This window comes from Sceloporus undulatus, chromosome 5, assembly GCF_019175285.1.
Source record: "Sceloporus undulatus isolate JIND9_A2432 ecotype Alabama chromosome 5, SceUnd_v1.1, whole genome shotgun sequence".
Taxonomy (NCBI): domain Eukaryota; kingdom Metazoa; phylum Chordata; class Lepidosauria; order Squamata; family Phrynosomatidae; genus Sceloporus; species Sceloporus undulatus.
The window spans coordinates 52,706,944-52,727,070 of NC_056526.1; the positions used below are offsets into that span (position 1 = coordinate 52,706,944).

General features: G+C 42.5%; 1 protein-coding gene across 15 annotated transcripts in view; it reads right to left on the minus strand.

Annotated features, from left to right (window-relative positions):
- Positions 1-20,127, minus strand: part of NAV3 (neuron navigator 3) — a 572,439-nt gene that overhangs the window by 115,918 nt on the left and 436,394 nt on the right. For all 15 annotated transcript variants that reach the window (XM_042467939.1, XM_042467940.1, XM_042467938.1 and 12 more), the window contains one exon: positions 17,762-17,881. In XM_042467939.1, coding sequence (XP_042323873.1) covers positions 17,762-17,881 — 120 coding nt within the window. The remainder of the gene's footprint in view (positions 1-17,761; positions 17,882-20,127) is intronic.

Sequence of the window (20,127 nt, forward strand, 5' to 3'; positions counted from 1 at the left end):
ATAATAATAATAATAATAATAATAATAATAATAATAATAATAATAATAATAGTGACCAATATGTCATTTAAATACATAGACCTGGAGGAGGAGAGAGGTTAAAGAATATATATATATATATATATATATATAGAGAGAGAGAGAGAGAGAGAGAGAGAGCGCACATGGGGAAAAGTTCTGAGAGTTAGGCTATGGATCTGGAGATCAGGTTCAATTCCCAGCCATGGAAACCCACTAGGTGACTTTGGACAGGTCACACACTCTCAACCCCATAATACCTCATGATAAGTTCATCGTAAGTCAGAAACAACTTGAAAGCACACAGCAACTACAACAAGAACAACTCTATATATCTGTTCCAAGCCATGAAATACATGAAATCTGATTTTTGAGTCAGAGCAAACACCATTCATTAAGCTGAAGAAATATTTGTTTCCCCTGGTTTTAAAAACCAAGCAGTAAGAGAGCTTGCAAATGACTTTCTAAGAAACTGTTCAAAGATCAAAGATTAAAATTGGTATTCTCAATAGAACAGACGATGGCAGCCAATTAACAGCATGTAGTCAATCCACTTGTGCAAAGAGAAGATAAGGGCAGTTTAAAAAAATTATCAACTAACACTTTCCATATGGGAATAATAAAAGAATTCAATAAATATACCAGCTAAAAGTTAGTGCTAGAACAAGTTAGCCAATAAATTAATAAACATGTCTGAACAATTACAAAACAGTGTCACACTGCAATTAGACTGAAGATTACTGTGACCAAATTTACACTTGGAAATATCCAGATTCAGCTATGCTGACAAGGTGACATTGGCCAGTCACTGTGTTTCATTCCAAATTACATCACAGAGATGAAAAGCTAAAATGGATATGGTTATACAGTAGGCCCTTGGTATTCACTGGGGTTGGGCTTCAGGTACTCCTGTATATACCAAAATCCATGGATCATAGAATCATGGAATCATAGAATCATAGAGTTGGAAGAGACCACAAGGGCCATCCAGTCCAACCCCCTGCCATGCAGGAAATCCAAATCAAAGCATCCCCGACAGATGGCCATCCAGCCTCTGTTTGAAGACCTCTAAGGAGGGAGACTCCACTACACTCCGAGGGAGTTTGTTCCACTGTCGAACAGCCCTTACTGTCAGGAAGTTCCTCCTAATGTTGAGGTGGAATCTCTTTTCCTGCAGCTTGCATCCATTGCTCTGGGTCCTAGTCTCCGGGTCCTAGGATGCTAAAGTCCCATTAAATACAGAGGCATAGTAAATGGTTCCCTTATATAAAATGTCAAAATCAAGGTTTCCTTTTTGGAATATGTGTTTGTGCATTCAATCTGTGAATGAATGAATCCATGGATATCGATGGACAACAGTATTAGGGAACTAATTTTCGCTGTTGGTTCTTATACAGGCAAACAAATCCCTTGCATTGTGAGAGCAGCAATAACCTCCACCATAATCTTTATTATCAATAGCAGTAGCATCCTCTTTATTTTTATTCCATTTCCACCCAGAATCAGGAATCAACCTGAATTGCAAATTAAGTCAGGTATAATGTTGATAAAAAGTTCAACAAATTATTTAACTGTAATTAAACTAGCAACAGGATGAAAAACAATGTAAGCAATGTTTTAAAAGTTCACAATGTATCCAAAGAGTAACAATTACAATACAGCATCATGTTGAAGTCATTTCTTTAAAACGAACCAGGTGTCAAAGGTCCCCTCTTCAGTGGTGTCACCCAGTGTGGTCTGAACCCAGTGTGGTTCCCTAGGGATGGCGCTACTTTGATTGTTAGTAGAAGGACAGCAAGGATGACATTATACTAGCTTCCCAAGGAAGAATGTTCTAGAGCCTATTAACAGCCAATGGGAAGGTGATATCTTTTGTTTCTACCAGCTATATCCCATGATGGTGGAGGGTTTGAGGGAAGGGTTTCTGTCCCCTCCTCTCCTCTAAATGAGCTAAACAACTTTGCACATGGAACTCAGTTTGCAGAAATGGAAGTGATCTGAAGACAAAAGAGGACAGATGAGACATTTTTAAAACCATTGAAATGTGGCCAAGTATTAATCAGGATTGTCACTGCCAAATCAGGACAGTTGAAGTGTATGATATACATCTCAAATGTAGGGTTTTTTTTACCATTGCTTTACAGACTAGTTATTAGTATTCTCATCTATTGTATTATATTGAATCTGTATTTATCACTGTTCAAATATTTCTTCTGGAATGGACAATGTATCAATCTGAGAAAATAAATATATTAATTTTAAATGACCACTCCTAACACAAAAAGTTACAGCACAGGCACAAAATGAAGCCTCATGGCATCCCAGTACTGAAGATCACATTGCAGAACAGTGGCAATGGTTGTACAGTACCATCTTAAATGCCTCTATTTATCTCCGATCAGAGATTACCAAGGCAATCATCAGTTTTTCACACACACACACACACACACACACACACTTGGATGTGACAGGCACTGTGAACCTTTTGTCCTCTCACAAGAAAGGCTCATCAGGTATTTCTGTAAATGAGATGGGCTGAGTAATGACTTTGTTAGAAAATAATTTCAGTGTTCTCTTGCATTTTGAAAAACAAGTACATTCAATTTATCACTTCATTTTAATTCCTGTTTTGTTTCCTCATCTAATCTTTTCCTGACTATACCGATTTTTCATTAAATGTATTAGTGACAAACAAAGGGGACTGAAAACAAGACAGAAATCATCACTTCAATTTATAAGCAGTAGGAAGCCACTTAGAATCCATCATCAGTTCAAAGCCTCTTGGCATCAAAAGATTCAGAGCATGTATTACATAAATAGGCTATTCTTTTCATGCAGTGCAGGAACCCTACCTTTACAAGAAAAAAAGGGAAAAAACCAAATAATTTCATCTTCAGCTTAAAAACTAATGAATTATTTGAAGTGTAGCTTTCAAAATCAGAGCTCCTGTGAAAACATGTTTCTTTAGAAGTACATATTGTGCATTATGCTTCTTTTAAATAAGGCAATGTTAATCTAAACTTTATTATCATTATACAAACATATGTGTTCCAGAATATTTATGTGGGCATTCCCCTCCCCATATTTTGTCCTGGGAAACCCTAGATATATATAGATAACACAATCATTATCATAGACCTTTTGTATTGCAAAAACAGCCAAATACATGGAGTGATAATGCATGTGCATCACAGTAGAGAAAGATAATCAGGTTCTGTAGTGACTAATGTCACTGCACTAGACTCTTATAGTGCTACTATTCCACTTTAACTGTTTTGGCTGCTTCCTGTTGTATTCTGAGGCTTGTAGTTCAGTGAGGCCTAAGAACTCTCTGACTGAGAATTCTAAATCCCCCTCCCTGAACTGCAAAACCCAGAATGCAACAGGAGGCAGCCAGAGCACAGTAAAAATGAAATAGCAGCACTATAAGAATCTAGTGCAGTAATCTCCTTAGAAGGGTATTTCTGCATTCTTCCTGTGGCTGACTAGATTGAGTCCTTGTTTGCGAACTGTCGGTGACCACAGACCACCACCACCCTACAATAGAGAGAAACCCTAAATGATCCACTCATAGAGATATTGGTGCTTTCTGCACCGCCATTTGGGACGTCCGGAGGACGTCCCATTTTAAAAAAGGGGCGTCTCTTATAGACGCCCCTGGGCCTAGTACGGACTCCATCCGTACAAGATGGCGCCGGCCCTTCTACATGGCCGGCGCCATCTTTGCATATCGGATGCTGAGCGTCCGTACGCGTCGCGCCGCTTGTGACGTAGCGAGCGCACCCCTGGCGCCTCGCTACGTCGCAAATGCGACGGAAAAAGAAGCTCCATTTTGGAGCTTCTTTTTCGGTCCGCGCGGGAGTCGGGCCGTGTGAAGGCTCCGGCTCCCCTGCGGACCTACTGGCGGTGGCGGCAGACAGCCGCAAAGCGGCGGTCTGTACCCCGCCAATGTTCAGCACAGATTTCTTCCTGGTCCATGTCTACATCCAAATTTCCCATTATCATGCTTGAGATTGCTACCCCGACTAACAGTTAAGAAAATCACCTGCAGATGCGGAAAGATGAACATAGTGCAGTCTCTCATTACACTGCTGATAGCATGTTCCTGCACAGAAATATTTGTACTGTATAGAAATAGTTGTCTGTTTGGTTTTAGAGACTATTTCCTATTTATAGACTGCTTCATAAATAATGCTTTTGCCTGTCCTCCTGCAACCAGTCAGAAACATTGTTATCATACATATCCACGAGCAAACACCTTGGCCTTGTTTTACCAAGACTACATTCTACTCACAGGTGAGATTAGATACTACTAGATTTTTTAATATATATAGAAACAACAAACTCCCAGCGCCATGGAAACAAGATGTTGAGAGTCAAGATCAGAGAGTATTTAGTGCAGGAGAATGAACATCATTATAAGTCCCAGCAGAATGTTCAACAAAAGGAGTAGCCCAGTGTAAAAACACATCACACAGACTTCCAATCTCTGCCAAGAAATATTTTATTTGATTTAGCTAATCTAGGCATTCCACCAGATGTATTCTTCTACTTTTCTTGTTACAATTCAAGTGCAAAGTTCAGGGCTACTGCATCTTGCTAACAGATGTAGCTGGTGTTGTCCAAGGGCTGTACTGCATAGCAATTAAGTGGCAGATCTACATGACATTGGGAACATCTGTAGTGATGTTATCTATCCTGCTTCTAAGATGCATAAGGCAAAGTTAGACTGGTCAAAGCATTTCCAAGAACCTCTCCAGCAAAGAGTTAAGGAACATCCTCCTGCTCACAAAATTGCAAGTCCACCTCCCATGGCCTCAGTAAAGAAGTGAAAATAAAGTGAAAAACTGGAGCCTTTCATATTCCATGACTATCTCTTGTCTATCAAGCAACAAGTATAGTTAAATCTAGGTTGAGTAGCTCCAAAACTGGAAATGTGGGTGTATCATGGACAAATGGACATAATATTCCATGCCTGACATAACAGGCCTATAAGTCACAGGCTATCTTACATCCAAATGGTAGTTCAAAATGCATATTCACAAGCCATTTAAAAACTAGCATAAAATCAACCATAATATGATTCTACAGTCTTTCACCTGTGGTCTTTCATTTATGAATTTAAAAACAAAAACAAAAACAAAACCCACTGTCACCCTTTCCCAAAATTTCTTGGTAAACAGTTTATTTTGTATATAAACAAATACCCTTTATCAAAATGTTTAAGGCTCTCAAAGCATATTTCTAGCTAAAACACCATAAGGAATGGCAAATACCTGCTCTATCAATTATTATTCATCCCAAGGCATTGCAATTATTTTCAAAGCTACACATTCCTTTAAAATCCAATAAAGCAATTTTTGCTTTAATGAATTTACCCAGTCAGCAGTATATAGTTTAGCCAACCATTTTATATTCTGGTTTCATTCTGAAACATGTTCCTAGGTACAATAATGCCAAAGTGACTAAAGCTTTTTACCTTTATAGGTGCACAGATATAATTCCTGTGAGCTGGAAAGCAAAATTTAAAGGAATACATTTGGCCTTTCCTTCTATCCAGTCTATGACATGCTGTGCCACAAACCAGATAAATATTATCTGCTTAACACTCTCACTATTAACTTCAAGATGAGTCATTATTTTTCCCCTACTAATTTTCAATTAAAATAAGCTATTTATGAATTTCCCTTTTCTTTTCCAAAGAGATTTGTCTACTGGATTAACTGATTCACTTATCAGGTTTAATTACCTATACACTTTTTATCTATTAGTAAAAAAAAATCTTTAATAAATCTAATTGTTAATGTTATGCATCTTCTTCTGCTTAAATTATAGAGAACTCTGTCCATGTCATGAAGGAAAGAATGGTAACCCTTGCAGCTTGGGTGCTGAATTAGATGAACTGATGGGAACAAATCAGGTATTGTTACTATTTTTAATATTGTTGTCTACATCACTGCCTGACCATTGTCCAGACTGGCTTGGGCTTCTGGGCACTGAAGTCCAAAATGCCAGGAGAGCAAAGATTTAAGAACCACTAGTCTACATATTAATAAATAAATAAATAAATAGATAGATAAAATTTTTATTTTTATACCGCCCTTCCAAAGATCAGGGCGGTTAACAGCAAGCTAAAATCATTACAAAGTACAATATGAACAACACATCACAATAGTACACAGATAAAAAAGCAAATAAAACCCCGTTAGCCAATCTTCTTGCCAACAAAGAGGAAGGGAGACCTCTTAGATCTTCAATCGGGGAATGCAGCATGGAATAGGAAGGTTTTTAAATCACTTCTGAATTGAGCCAGGGAGGTGGCCGAGCGGAGCTCTGTGGGCAGCGTGTTCCAAAGGGTCGGGGCGGCGATGGAATATGACTTCCTCGTAGTAGAGGTAAGCCTAGCTCCTGGAACCCTAAGTAATTGCTGCCCAGATGTTCTGAGGGTGCGGGGCGGAATGTACGGGGAGAGGCGGTCCTTCAGGTATCCTGGGCCCAAGCCATTTAGGGCTTTATAGGTGATTACCAACACCTTATATTGCGCCCGGAAGCGAATAGGCAGACAATGCAGGTCTTTCAGCACCGGTGTAATGTGGCTGGCCCTGGGAGTACCAGTAATCAGCCTGGCTGCCATATTCTGTACCATCTGTAGCTTCCGGGTTTGGTATAAGGGTTGCCCCATGTAGAGTGCATTGCAGAAATCCAATCTCAAGGTTACCAGAGCATGTACCACGGTTTCAAGGTCCCTCTGGCCAGGTATGGGCGCAGCTGGCGAATAAGCCGAAGCTGATAACAGGTGCTCTTGACCGTCGCATTCACCTGAGCAGTCAGGTGAAGCGATGAGTCAAGAAGCACCCCCAGACTGCGCACGGAGTCCTTCACGGGAAGCGTGATCCCGTTCAGGACAGGTGGAATCACCGCCATTCCTGGACCAGGGGAACCTATCACGAGTACCTCCGTTTTCTCTGGATTCAGTCTGAGTCGGTTTTCCCTCATCCAGCCCATTACCGACTCCAGACAGGTCACGAGAGGAGAGACGCCACCCTCAGTCACTGCATCAGTCGGAGACATAGAGAAGACTATTTGGGTGTCATCAGCGTACTGATAACCCCGCACCCCATGTCTCCGGATGATCTCTCCCAGTGGTTTCATGTAAATGTTAAATAGCATGGGAGACAGAATGGCTCCTTGAGGGACCCCAGTTTTAAGGGCCCTCTCATCGGAGCACACGTCTCCCAGCTGCACCATCTGGGACCTCCCGGAGAGGTAGGACCGGAACCACTGGAGCGCAGTGCCCCCGATTCCCACCTCTGCCAGGCGCCCCAGAAGGATACCATGGTCTATGGTATTGAAAGCCGCTGAGATGTCCAAGAGCACCAACAGGGACACGCTTCCCCTGTCGATGCCCAGACGGAGATCATCGACCAAGGCGACCATGGCCGTCTCAACCCCGTAGCCCGTCCGAAAGCCAGTTTGAAATGGGTCTAGATAATCCGTTTCATCCAAGACCGCCTGAAGCTGGATTGCAACCGCCCTCTCGATCACCTTCCCCAAAAATGGCAGCAGCGAAACTGGCCGATAATTGTTATGTACCAGGGGGTCGAGGGAGGGCTTTTTTTAAGTAAAGGTTTTACAATGGCCAATTTTAAATCAGATGGAAATTGCCCTTCCCTCAAAGATGTATGAATAATCCGGCGTAACAATAAAGTTACCGCCGGTCCCCCCTGGGCCGCTAGCCATGAGGGACAGGGATCGAGAGAGCAGGTCATCCTCCGAACACTTCCGAGGATCTTGTCCACATCATCGGTACTTACCAACTCAAACCGATCCAGTTTAATGGAGTCCACGGAGGCTCTGGACGCCTCTACCTTAGGTTCTGCTTGAATGTCAGCGTTAAGACCTTCGCTTATCCGTGAGGTTTTATCCATGAAGAAGTTATTAAATTGGTCGCAGCAGGCCTTAGAAGGTTCAAGGATCTGGTTCGGGGCAGGAGGGAGCTGAGTTAGCTCCTTGACCACCCTGAACAACTCTGCTGGACGCGACTCCGCGGACGCGACACGAGCACCATAGAACGAGTTCTTAGCTGCTCGTATCACCTCTCCGTAGTCCTCTAACAGTTGGTCTAGGAGAGCCTTGTCGTCTAAGCGAAGGTGTTTCCGCCAACGGTACTCTAGCCGTCGCAGTTCCCGCTTCCTTGCCCAGAGGTCTTCCGTATACCAGGGCTTGCGCTTGGAAGTGGGTTTGAGAGGGCGCTTGGGAGCGATACTGTGTATAGCCCTAGAGAGACCGGTATTCCAAATACCAGTCAGGGCATCAACAGAGTCGCCGTCACTTCCAACCATGTATCCCTCTAAAGCTTCCTGGAACCTTTTGGGTTCCATCAGCCTTCGAGGGTGGACCATCCTAATAGGCCCACCACCCCCGGGGGAGATCTGGGTAGAGACCTTGATTTTTGCCTCCACGAGGAAGTGATCCGTCCATGACAGGGGGGAAATATTCGCTATTTCCGCCCACGTATTTTCCGCATCTGAACAGAAGACCAAATCAAGAGTATTACCCGCAAAATGCGTAGGACCCGTAATCAGATGGGACAGGCCCATGGCCGCCATGGTCTCCATGAATTCCCAAGCCGCACCGGGTGGACTATAGCTGGCTGTGAGGGAGATGTTGAAGTCACCCAGGACAAGTAGCCTGGGCGTCTCCAGCAGCAGCTCAGCGACCAGCTGTGTCAGCTCGTTAAGGGAGTCCGCTAGTGCACGGGGTGGCCGATACACTAACAGAATCCCTAGACTGTCCCTAGCCTTTAGGGTCAGGTAAATACACTCGATAAAGGACGTCTGTCAGATGTGGTTCCTGGTGAGGGGCAAGATGTTCCTATGTATCAAGGCCACACACCCCCGCCCACCTAACCTGGGCTGGTCCTTCACCGAGAACCCAGCAGGAAGGGCCTGTGCCCACACAGCATCCCCCTCAGGCCCAAGCCAGGTCTCGGTAATGCAAGCCAGGTCTCAGTTGGTGTCCTCCAACAGATCATGGAGGATGTGGGACTTGTTGTTGATCGACCTGGCATTGCACAGGAGCAGCGACAGGGTTTGTGGCACGGTTGGAGTGACCCTCAGGTCCCTTTGGTTGGGAGGGGGACAGGAAGGCGAGATAGATATAACACATTGATCTTGCCTTCCTCTGTAACGCAAGTCCCTCCTCCCACTGCCATACCTCCCCTTGCCCCACACTACCTCAATATGAGCTCCACTTAAGCTGATGTTATCCCCCCCCCCCCCCCCGGCAAAAGCCCCCCCCACCACCACCCCCCCCCCCTTCCCCTCTCCCAGCAACAGAAAGAGCAGAGGTGAGTCACCGCAGACATCCTCTGCTCTCCTACTGGCTTGGACACGCTCCTTTCGCCCTGCGCAGCCAAAAATGCGCAGCTGCGCAGCTGCGCAGCTGCGGAGTCCTCCAAACTTAGTGCGTGGGCGGCCTCCGCGAGGCGGTGTGCAGATGCGCACCTCCGCCACCCCAGAGAGGACCGCGCAGCAAAACACAGCTCCCAGCCCAAGGTCCGGTGGCAAAACAAGGAGGCGCGGCGAAGGAGGAGACCAGCAAGCCGGCCTTTAAGCGTGCCGCTGCCCCGACACGCCCCTCTCTTTGCCCTCCTCCCAGGTGGTCTGAATTCAGGGCCTCCGGAACTGCTGCGGAGCTGGTGCTGGCAAAGCAGGAGTCCTCCAAACTTAGTCCGTGGGCGGCCTCCCCGGGGCGGTGCGCAGATGCGCACCTCCGACACCCCAGAGAGGACCGCCCGGCAAAACACAGCTCCCAGCCCAAGGTCCGGTGGCAAACAAGGAGGTGCGGCGAAGGAGGAGACCAGCAAGCCAGCCTTTAAGCGTGCCGCTGCCCCGACACACCCCTCTCTTCGCCCTCCTCCCAGGTGGTCTGAATTCAGGGCCTCCGGAACTGCTGCGGAGCTGGTGCTGGCAAAGCAGGAGTCCTCCAAACTTAGTCCATGGGCGGCCTCCCCGGGGCGGTGTGCAGATGCGCACCTCCGACACCCCAGAGAGGACCGCCCGGCAAAACACAGCTCCCAGCCCACGGTCCAGTGGCAAACAAGGAGGCGCGGCGAAAGAGGAGACCAGCAAGCCGGCCTTTAAGCGTGCCGCTGCCCCGACACGCCCCTCTCTTTGCCCTCCTCCCAGGTGGTCCGAATTCAGGGCCTCCGGAACTGCTGCGGAGCTGGTGCTGGCAAAGCAGGAGTCCTCCAACTTAGTCCGTGGGCGGCCTCCCTGGGGCGGCGTGCAGATGCGCACCTCCGACATGCCAGAGAGGACCGCCCGGCAAAACACAGCTCCCAGCCCAAGGTCCGGTGGCAAACAAGGAGGCGCGGTGAAAGAGGAGACCAGCAAGCCGGCCTTTAAGCGTGCCGCTGCCCCGACACGCCCCTCTCTTCGCCCTCCTCCCAGGTGGTCCGAATTCAGGGCCTCCGGAACTGCTGCGGAGCTGGTGCTGGCAAAGCAGGAGTCCTCCAAACTTAGTCCGTGGCAGCTTCCCCGGGGCGGTGCGCAGATGCGCACCTCCGACACCCCAGCTCCCAGCCCAAGGTCCGGTGGCAATATATTATAGTAATATATACAGTTACAATACCTTTTGGGATTTAGATCTGGACATCATCTCTGAGTGCCTCAGCCATTCTGTTTTATGAGAAACACTACTCAAATCTTCAGAGAAACTGAAACCAATAACTTTAAAATTATGTGCTGGAATGGGCTAAATTTTATGTCAATGAAGTTATTATTGAATGGAACAAAGAGTTAAGATTGTGCCAAGCAAGACAACCAATAAGAAACTGTCCTAGCATCAACTTTAAAATCTCTTGAGATCTAAAACTATGCCTGATTCAGCAAAATTGATATTTGTGGGTATACTGAATTCCACTACACTATTTCAGGATGGAATTGATCACTACAGCAAAGTGCTGATAATGTAATATAGCTGTTTTGTTCTTGTGACATATGATGTGGGCCTGCCCAAAGCTCAAGCCTTTATGACTGGATGAATTGCAATGTATTAATTTTGCATTTAAAATATCTTTAATATTTGTTAGTGCATGTGCTTTTTTTCAAATATATTTCTGAAATATGACATTTAATTGATTGGAAGCATAGTTCAATCATGCACCTTCTTACTGTAGCCAACAGACTCATACTCAAAGACTGGAAAGACTAATATTCACCATACATCATTCAGTGGTGAGAAGATCTTAATGCTTTAACCTCACATGAATATGTACTCTACATATGTCAACACCAACTAAATATCTTTTAGACACATGGTCAGCTCATACTAATATGTAAGCCTAGTTTATTTAGATACAATTATTCCATTTTCTCTGTTTTCTCTCACCTGAGAAATCCAGAAAAAAATCAATTAAATTATAGTCAATGGCACATTCCAGCAATTAGATACAGTTCTGATTAAGACTACAACGTTAAAAACTTTTTGTTTTGTGCAAGCACTCCATATGTTCTTTTTCAATTATATTCCTGAAACATAGAATTTAATTGCTGGTCAGAATGGTTGAGTCATGTTCCCTTTTAATAAACATTTGTTGTTAAAAGTGTGGTAATGCAGAAAAGCATCTGTTATCAAAGCTGAAGAGAGGTGCTTATCTTCTATACCAAGGATCAAAAGGAGCTTACACATGACATAATTTAGCTACACAAAACAGAAAGTGACACATATGAATCAACTAAAGCTCTTCAAAAAGAGGTTAATACATACAGTGTTCTGTTGGCAGCCATAAAGATTGACTTCTGTTCTCTGGAGTGACCTGCATTTTTTCTTGTTTGATTAGACTCTTATAGCCTGGCAAACTGATCTATGATTCTATCAGGCTGCTGTGACTGAATGGTATTTTCTTGCTGCTTATTCTACAACACATGTGGTTTCAGAAAAAAAAATCATCCTCATCCATGTTTAAACACAGAAGAAATCATCAGATTGTCTGATTGTAGTGGATGCTTATAGAATCATAGAATCATAGAGTTGGAAGAGACCACAAGGGCCATCCAGTCCAACTCTCTGCCATGCAGGAAATCTAAATCAAAGCATCCCCGACAGATGGCCATCCTGCCTCTGTTTAAAGACCTCTAAGGAAGGAGACTCCATTACACTCCGAGGGAGTTTGTTCCACTGTTGAACAGCCCTTACTGTCAGGAAGTTCCTCCTAATGTTGAGGTGGAATCTCTTTTCTTGGAGCTTGCATCCATTGCTCCGGGTCCTAGACTCTGAAGCAGTAGAAAACAAGCTTGTTCCCTCCTCAATATGACATCCCTTCAAGTATTTAAACAGGGCTATCATATCACCTCTTAACTTTCTCTCCTCCAGGCTAAACATCCCCAGCTCTCTAAGTCATTCCTCATAGGACATGGTTTCCAGACCCTTCACCATGTTCGTCACCCTCCTCATTTCCTTATATTTGCCAGCCTTTATGTAACTTTTCTTCTTCTGATGCGTCCTTTGTCTATGATTTTAAGCTTCACAGAGAAGCAGACAGATCTTTACTATTTCTGTCATGAGTTATTTAATTTCCTACGAATTATTGTATGGGGGGAGGGGTTGTGTGTGTGTATTTTTGGTGAAGAACTGGGGAAGAAATGTCATAAAGGTAAAGGTTTCCCCTTTTACAAGATTGTCAAGTTGTGTCCAACTGTAGGGAGTGATGCTCATCTTTGTTAGTAAGCCAGGGGAGCCAGCATTATCACTGACAACTCTGTGATCATGTGAGCAGCATGACTGCATAGAACACTGTTATCTCCCCACTGAAGTGATACCTATTTATCTACTTGCACTTTCACATGCTTTCAAACTGCTAGGTTGGCAGAAGCTGGGAGTAGTGATGGGAGCCTACTCTGTCACATGGACATGGGCCTTGAACTGCCAACCTGCTGATTTTGCAATCACCAAAGTCAGATTCTTAACCACTGAGCCACCATGTCCCTCATAAAATGTCATATTTTTTAGCCAATTTACAAGTTCATTTTACAATTTACACAAGTGTTTCACCCTCTTACCATAGGCCCCCCTACTTCTCTACCAGCCTATGTTTGGCATTATAAACATTTTAAGGAGGAATACACTATGTATGAGAAGTCTAGCAAGAGCATAACACTCCATCTAAAACAGTCTTGCGGTGAAGGTGGTGCTGTTATATGTATGACAAAATAAAGCCAACACATGGGAACAAGAATGCGCATGACACTTTGCTGCCTAAGAGGAGGGGGGGACTCCTCCATTCCATGTACCAATATTAAATGGACTGACAAATGAATCCTAACTCAGTTATGAGTCCTATCTCAGCATCAAAATATGCAGGGTAGTCTAGAGAGGGTGTGGGATAGGACACAAGGCCCCCACAACTCTATCCAGTAGCAGATGGAAGTAAATGGAAGCAACGTCTGCTTTTCTCTCAACCCATAGCTCTGTATTGGGTGTCTGAGGCAGTCCCTTTACCCTGCCTAACAGAACAAGAGCCACTGATGTGGGGGCAAATCAGGAATGAGGAAAACTGGAAACTCCTGATGTTTTGGGAGTGAAACAGAAAGACCAAATACAATGGTTTCCACCCACTTTGAAGGCAGCATTTAGATGACACATGCCACCAAAGTGATCAGAAACCATATTGAAGGTCCACTCTGGGTCTAAAAACTGGAGCAAAAAGAAGCTACGATAGTCTGATTCAAGGCAGAAAATGCACACCTTTGACCCTGCATATAAATACCCCAATGTGAGAGCAGTTCTGAAGGAGCAATCTATCCTACTCCTGACCCTAAAGCTGCATATAAACACTCCAGTGCAGGTGCACATTTAAAAGGGATGGAGCTGGTGTATCCAAGCGGTCAGGAAAGCAATGCAAAAAAGTGAAAGTGTGACACCTCCAATGGATATAAGTACAACATACACAAACCAGACAGTCCAAGAAAGGGCATAAGGTGAAGGGCGTGAAGCGGGCATGTAGGGAGGGCCTCCATGATTGTGATTTGCCAGTGTTTTACTGAGCAAGCTGATGCTCTGATGCCCTGCACCAGTAGAGGACCGTAAGTGCAACTGTGTGGCTGGTCAAAGGGGCATCTAGGTACCAGGTAGTTGCTGGTGGTGTGCTTTGATGGTCCACATGCATGCTGGGGAGGCAACAAAAATAAATCACCCAGTGACTTGGCTTGATGCCATACTGAATGGTCAGGCTGTGCACATTTGGGCTGCACTGGGAGCAGCTGGTGCAGACAGCAAGGGTTTGACTCACTTTCAGAAAATGTAGGTTGCAGCTGCTTTCTCCTATCCATCTGTTCCACTCCTTAGACTTCAACTCCCCAAAAAACCAATTATGGGAACTGTAGCCTAAAACATTTGGAAGGCCAAAGATCCCCGATTAACAGGTTAGAGGAAGGCCCCACTTCAGCTATACAACAGTACCCTGAATATGTGCAAATGCAAATAAGTAGAACTTACAACTTGAATAATACTCATAGACATTAAATAATGAAATCTAGTCACATATAGTTCAGAGAAAGCAGATTTTCTCAAAATCTTAAAGTAACTTTAAGTAAAGTAATCATTCTACAATACTACCAATCTAATGAGAGACAGACTATAGATTTGTTTTCTTCTCATAGTAATTAGTTGCACTTAATCTGAAAAATGCTGGCGCTGCAGGTGTATCGAAGGCACAGTGGATATCTGAGACAGCCAGCTGCACTGCACTTATCAATAATTTCAGCAGTAATAGTAGGTTACAAAGGAATCTAACTCTCCTCAATCTTCCCTCAACTAGGAAAATCAAAATGAAAAGGAAATGAAAATCTAGCCTCCAAGCAAATAACTTATAAGGCAAACATGGGAATGAAACAGAAATCAAGGAAGCAAACAGAATGGCTACACTGCTGATACTTTTTGTAGCAGCAAGTCTCTGAAGATTAGAGTTTAAGGGATGGAAATGTTACATACAGCAAACCCATGAATATCTCTGTGAAAGCAACTTTCATTTTCATACTTTATCACCATTTCCTTACAGTAAAAAAGATTGCTATTCTGAACAGTTTCAATTCAACAAAACCAATAAATGTGTACGTTTTGAATTAAGAATAATTATAAAGAGAAACCATAAAGCAACCATGTCCTATTTGCTATCCAGTTGCCAAATACTAAGTGTATGTTTGGGCCAAAAAAAAAGTGATAATAATATCCTCCCTTTCAAAAGGGATACATATAAATTGAGGTTAGAGAGAGGATGATGCAGGTTCTTTGAAGATGTGTGCTCTTTGTAACCAGCACTGGTTAACAAGTTTTGAAAAGCAGGCTCACATACAGAGCATTGCAGTAAACCAAATGGGAAATAACGAAGGCCCTGCATATAATTATCACCATTTATCACCTAAACACCACATGGCACCATGTGGATGCCGTGTGGCGCTTACGTAACAATGGCGGCACCCATGTATACAGGGCGCCACCATTATTATGCCCTCGTCACGTGCTAGGGTTGCGGGGCATGAGGGCATCACTGAGGGCCCGTTTGTACCGGCCATACTCATGTATTCATATATGTAGTGTGCCATGTTAGGGGCAAAACAGAACAGCACGATACACCGGCTCTGGGGTGTATTCGTCTTTGTTCATATCTCTGCTAATAGATTGGAATTTGTGAATAAAATTCAGTTCAACTGTTTCTCACTCTAGTTTCCTTTGTAATTCCCTTGTTCAAGAACCACAGCCTTAAAAAGTCCCTTACTGTTTATGTCCAGGAAGGGTGAAATGTTCTGCAACTAGTTGTTGGGTAATGCCATTTCTAATGTCAGATTTGTGTCCACTAATCCTCTTCCATAGAGACTATCTTATTTGTTCAACGCAGATGGTACAAAGGGAGGGACATTGCTGGCATAGGATGGCATATATCACACTGTAGGAAGAACAAGTAAATACACCTTTGATGGTGTAGCTTTGGAAAACATATATACCCATTTTTGTATAAGATACAATAATGGCTAGTGGCTTCCATGTTACTGGGGTGGTGAATCCACGCTAGGTTTTGTTTCAACCAAGATGCTAAATATATTTTAGATATAGGGATCAGCACCTTGGACAGCTCCATTAAAGTTAAGACTATAATCCAGGTGAATTTACCACCTACTATTATGAAAACCTTCAGCCACCACTGATGCAATAAATAATTTACTGATGTATGAACATATCTTTTCATCTAATTTTCCTTTAGCAAAATGCATTCACTGTACAGCCAGAGAAGTTTTAAAGAAGCCATAATACATAGCCAGTCTTTAAAGAAACAACAGCCACAATTGTCAAGAGCTCATAGGAACAAGGAAGAAAGTGCGAATGTAATGAGATACAGATGGTCACCAGTGAAGTCTGGACAGGCAGATATCATTTACCAAATAGAAAATCAGTCTTACGATTTAAACTCCACAACATTTCACTGGTTTTACTGTTAAGAGCATTTTTTTTTGAAAAAGATAGCAAGGCTGTAATCCATAAAAATGTGGTGTCAATGTTCACATAATGTTTTTTTAAAAAAAATTTCTCTGATCCTACTAGGTTTGTATGCAGTAGTGTTGCATTTCCAGTTCACTCCCTTAAAACTCTCATTTATCGGAGGGAGGAGGGCAGGGGATGGAAATGATAATGCTATTCAAATTCATCTGCTAAATTAGATAAAAATACAGATTTCAGAGGCTGGAGTAAAAATAGTAGATTTGAGGGTTATTTGTAATGAATGATTACACTGACTATCATTTGGCTGAGCAACTCATCAAATTACCCTGAAATGAACCTGAGACAACTGCCAGAACCACTGTATAAAAAGAAGTGATACAAAAATGTGAGGAGGGTCTAAACCAGAAGTGAAAAGGCATGTTTCATCTGGAGCTTACAGATGTATTTTAAAACTGGTCAGTGGATAGCTCCCCTACGAAAGTGCAATCACTATAACTCATTCACACATGGTTGAAGATATGCTATGATGTAAAAACTACAGTAAATTCAAATTCTGTTACATCTGTTATTTTTTTAGCCGTCTTTGCTGCTACTGGATATTCCAATAGTAAGAGATTTTGCTAGGACATCATATTTTTGCCTTTCTTCTTATGCATTTCAATCACCAGCTGTACTTAGATTCTCTTTCTGTTGTCATCTTTAGCAGTTCTGCTAATATGCTTACTACTTGGGAACTTCATAAACAACCCACAAATTTATTAATTTTATTTATATCATGTATTTTGCCACAAATTGGGAATCAGGACAGCTCACAAGAAAGTTAACACACACAAATACTGAAACATAATGTTTGTTAAACACAGCTGAATTAAAAGCAATTGTAAAACCATCAATAAAAGTACAGAACCTAATTAAAATCTCCTTCCCAGTTAATTCTCAAAAGCTACCTTAAAAAGCAACAACATTTGTTTCTCTGTAGAAGGACAACAAGGATGCAGAGTGGCTAACCATCTTTGGAAGGGAATTTCACTACCCAGGCCTTTCCCCCCAGTTTCCCAGGAAATGTGAAAGTGGTGGGAGCATGAGAAAGGCCTACAAAGAAGATCTGGGAGCCCAGGAACTCTTTAATTGGAGAATAATCTGAATGTAACATGTACTAAAAGAAGTTACAACTTCTTTAACAATCTGATGCTCTTTACTTTTAGACATACAGAAAAAAAATAGAAGAAGAAAAAAGAAGCGTTACCTGTCTGCATCCACAGTGACATCATGAACCCCTCTCTGAATGACATCTCGGGAGGCAGCTATATCTGGTATTCGGTTCAAGCTTCTTGTATACAGGTTGAGCCCTCCATCTGTCATGTAACTGAAAATAAAAGCATAATAACTCATAAGAAAATGGTACCATCTGGTGCTACTTATTTATACTATACAGTCAATGTAGCACTTTTATAGAGCTAAAGAAAGAGATGGCATTTTTCTTCTGAACAATTTATAATCAAAAGCAGGGTTTTGCAAACCTGTCAAAGTAAACCTCACTAAAATCCAAAATAGATGTCGTGCAGTATAATTCAACAGGATCTTCTACAGCTTTAAAGCATTAATAGCACACAAGACCATATCCCTGTGCGAAAGTGCATGCTTTGTATACACTGGCATAGGAATGTATCACTACTGGCATAGGGATGGAAAGAATATTTTAAAATATTTGAATAAAAATATTTGGGGAATAAAGGAAAAACAAACTTTTTTCCCCAAGTGGTAGGAAACCCTGATGAGGATAATCTTAGATTGATGAGAATCTTCACCAGGCCTTGGAGGTAGAGAAGAACTGCTGGACCTCTTACCCTTTCCCTCCACCACTCCCTTCCCCTTCTGTGTCATGTCTTTTTAGATTGTAAGCCCGAGGGCAGGGAACCATCTAACTAAAAAGATTGTATGTACAGCGCTGTGTAAATTTACAGCGCTTCATAAATAAAGGTTAATAATAATAATAATAATAATAATAATAATGGCGGCGCAGTGGTTAAATGCCTGTACTGCAGCCATTCACTCAAAACCATAAGGTTGCAAGTTCAAGACCAACAAACGAACTCAAGCTTGACTCAGGCTTGCATCCTTTCGAGGTTGCTATAATGAGTACCAGATTGTTGGGGGCCAATTAGCTTACAGTTGTAAACCGCTTAGACAGTGCTTAGGTGGTATGAAGCGGTATATAAATGAAGCTTGTTTGTTCACAGTTTGGGACTTATTCTGTGCAAAATGTGCATGTGTTGGGGATTTATTGCACAGAAAACAGCATTTTCTGCAAATAATATATTTCAGTGCTTGATCATTATTTTCTATGCAAAATATTCTGCATCCTGTGCAGATAATTCTGTTTTCTGTATAAAACTTCCATATGAATTTTGTGCAGAGTGCATTCCAATGGTCTGACTCACTATAATGTAGTTTCTTGTGGATTAAAGATGTTTCCCGTGTAATTGGTCTACACCTGTCCTGCAAACTTACAGTTCATGTGTAAAAATAGTGTGGTGTCGTTTTTAAAGTTTGAAAATAGTCTTTTAATGAATTTTAATATTTTAATATTTTTAATATTTTAATGTTGAATGCTTTAATTTTATGAATTATTTATTTTAAAATCTTATATTTATATTTTTATTAATGATCTTGTATAGTTTTTAAATTGTATCATTTTAAATATGTTGTGAGCTACCTTGACTCCCATAAAGAAAGGTCGGATATAAATGAAAATAAAACAGTAGTAGCAGTAGTAGTAACAACAATGATAGCAACAACAATAGCATAGCAGCAATCAATGGCCTCTGAGAGTGACACATATGCTAAAACTCTAAACTGATGCACTCCTGCATGTGGTATGTGCATTAGAGCATTATGGAGTGCATATGGAATGTGCTTCAAGAGCTGTATAGGCTCACAAATTCATGACTCACCTAAAGAGTTCAGCTGCATTCCTAAGAAAATTCCAGGGTGTAGCCACACCACAGAATTAGAGCAGTTTGACATAACTTTAACTGCCATTACCTTATCCTGCATAATCCCAGGATTTGGAGTTTGGTGAGGCACCAAAAATCTCTGATAGACCAAGCTGAATATTTCATCAAACTACACCCCCAGATGACCTGTTGACACTGGCACAAGTTTTATTAGTACAGAGTTATTGCTGGACTTAATTTGGTGTTTAATTTTTGTTCATTTTTCTTTTGATTTTATTGTTATATAATGGATAGTAGATTCACTATATACAAGTATCTATGAACTAGGATCATACAGTCCTCACTCCACCTTCATAGATTTAATTGTTTGTGAATTATTCACACTGCCTCCATTACTGCCCTACATCATTTTACCACTTCAATAACATCAGTGTCACCAAGAGGAAATCAGACTTGTGTGGGAAGGGTGGCTGGGCCTGGCTGCACATCTGTCCCTTGCTAGCACACTTGCTTGACAGGGGAAGAGGATGGGACACAGGGATCATGATAAGAGTGCATGCACACATGTGTCTGCTCACTCATGTGGATGAGATAAGGTAATTGTGCAAAGGAAGGCTCTGTGTGTGTGTGTGTGTGTGTTTGCTGAGATTGCATC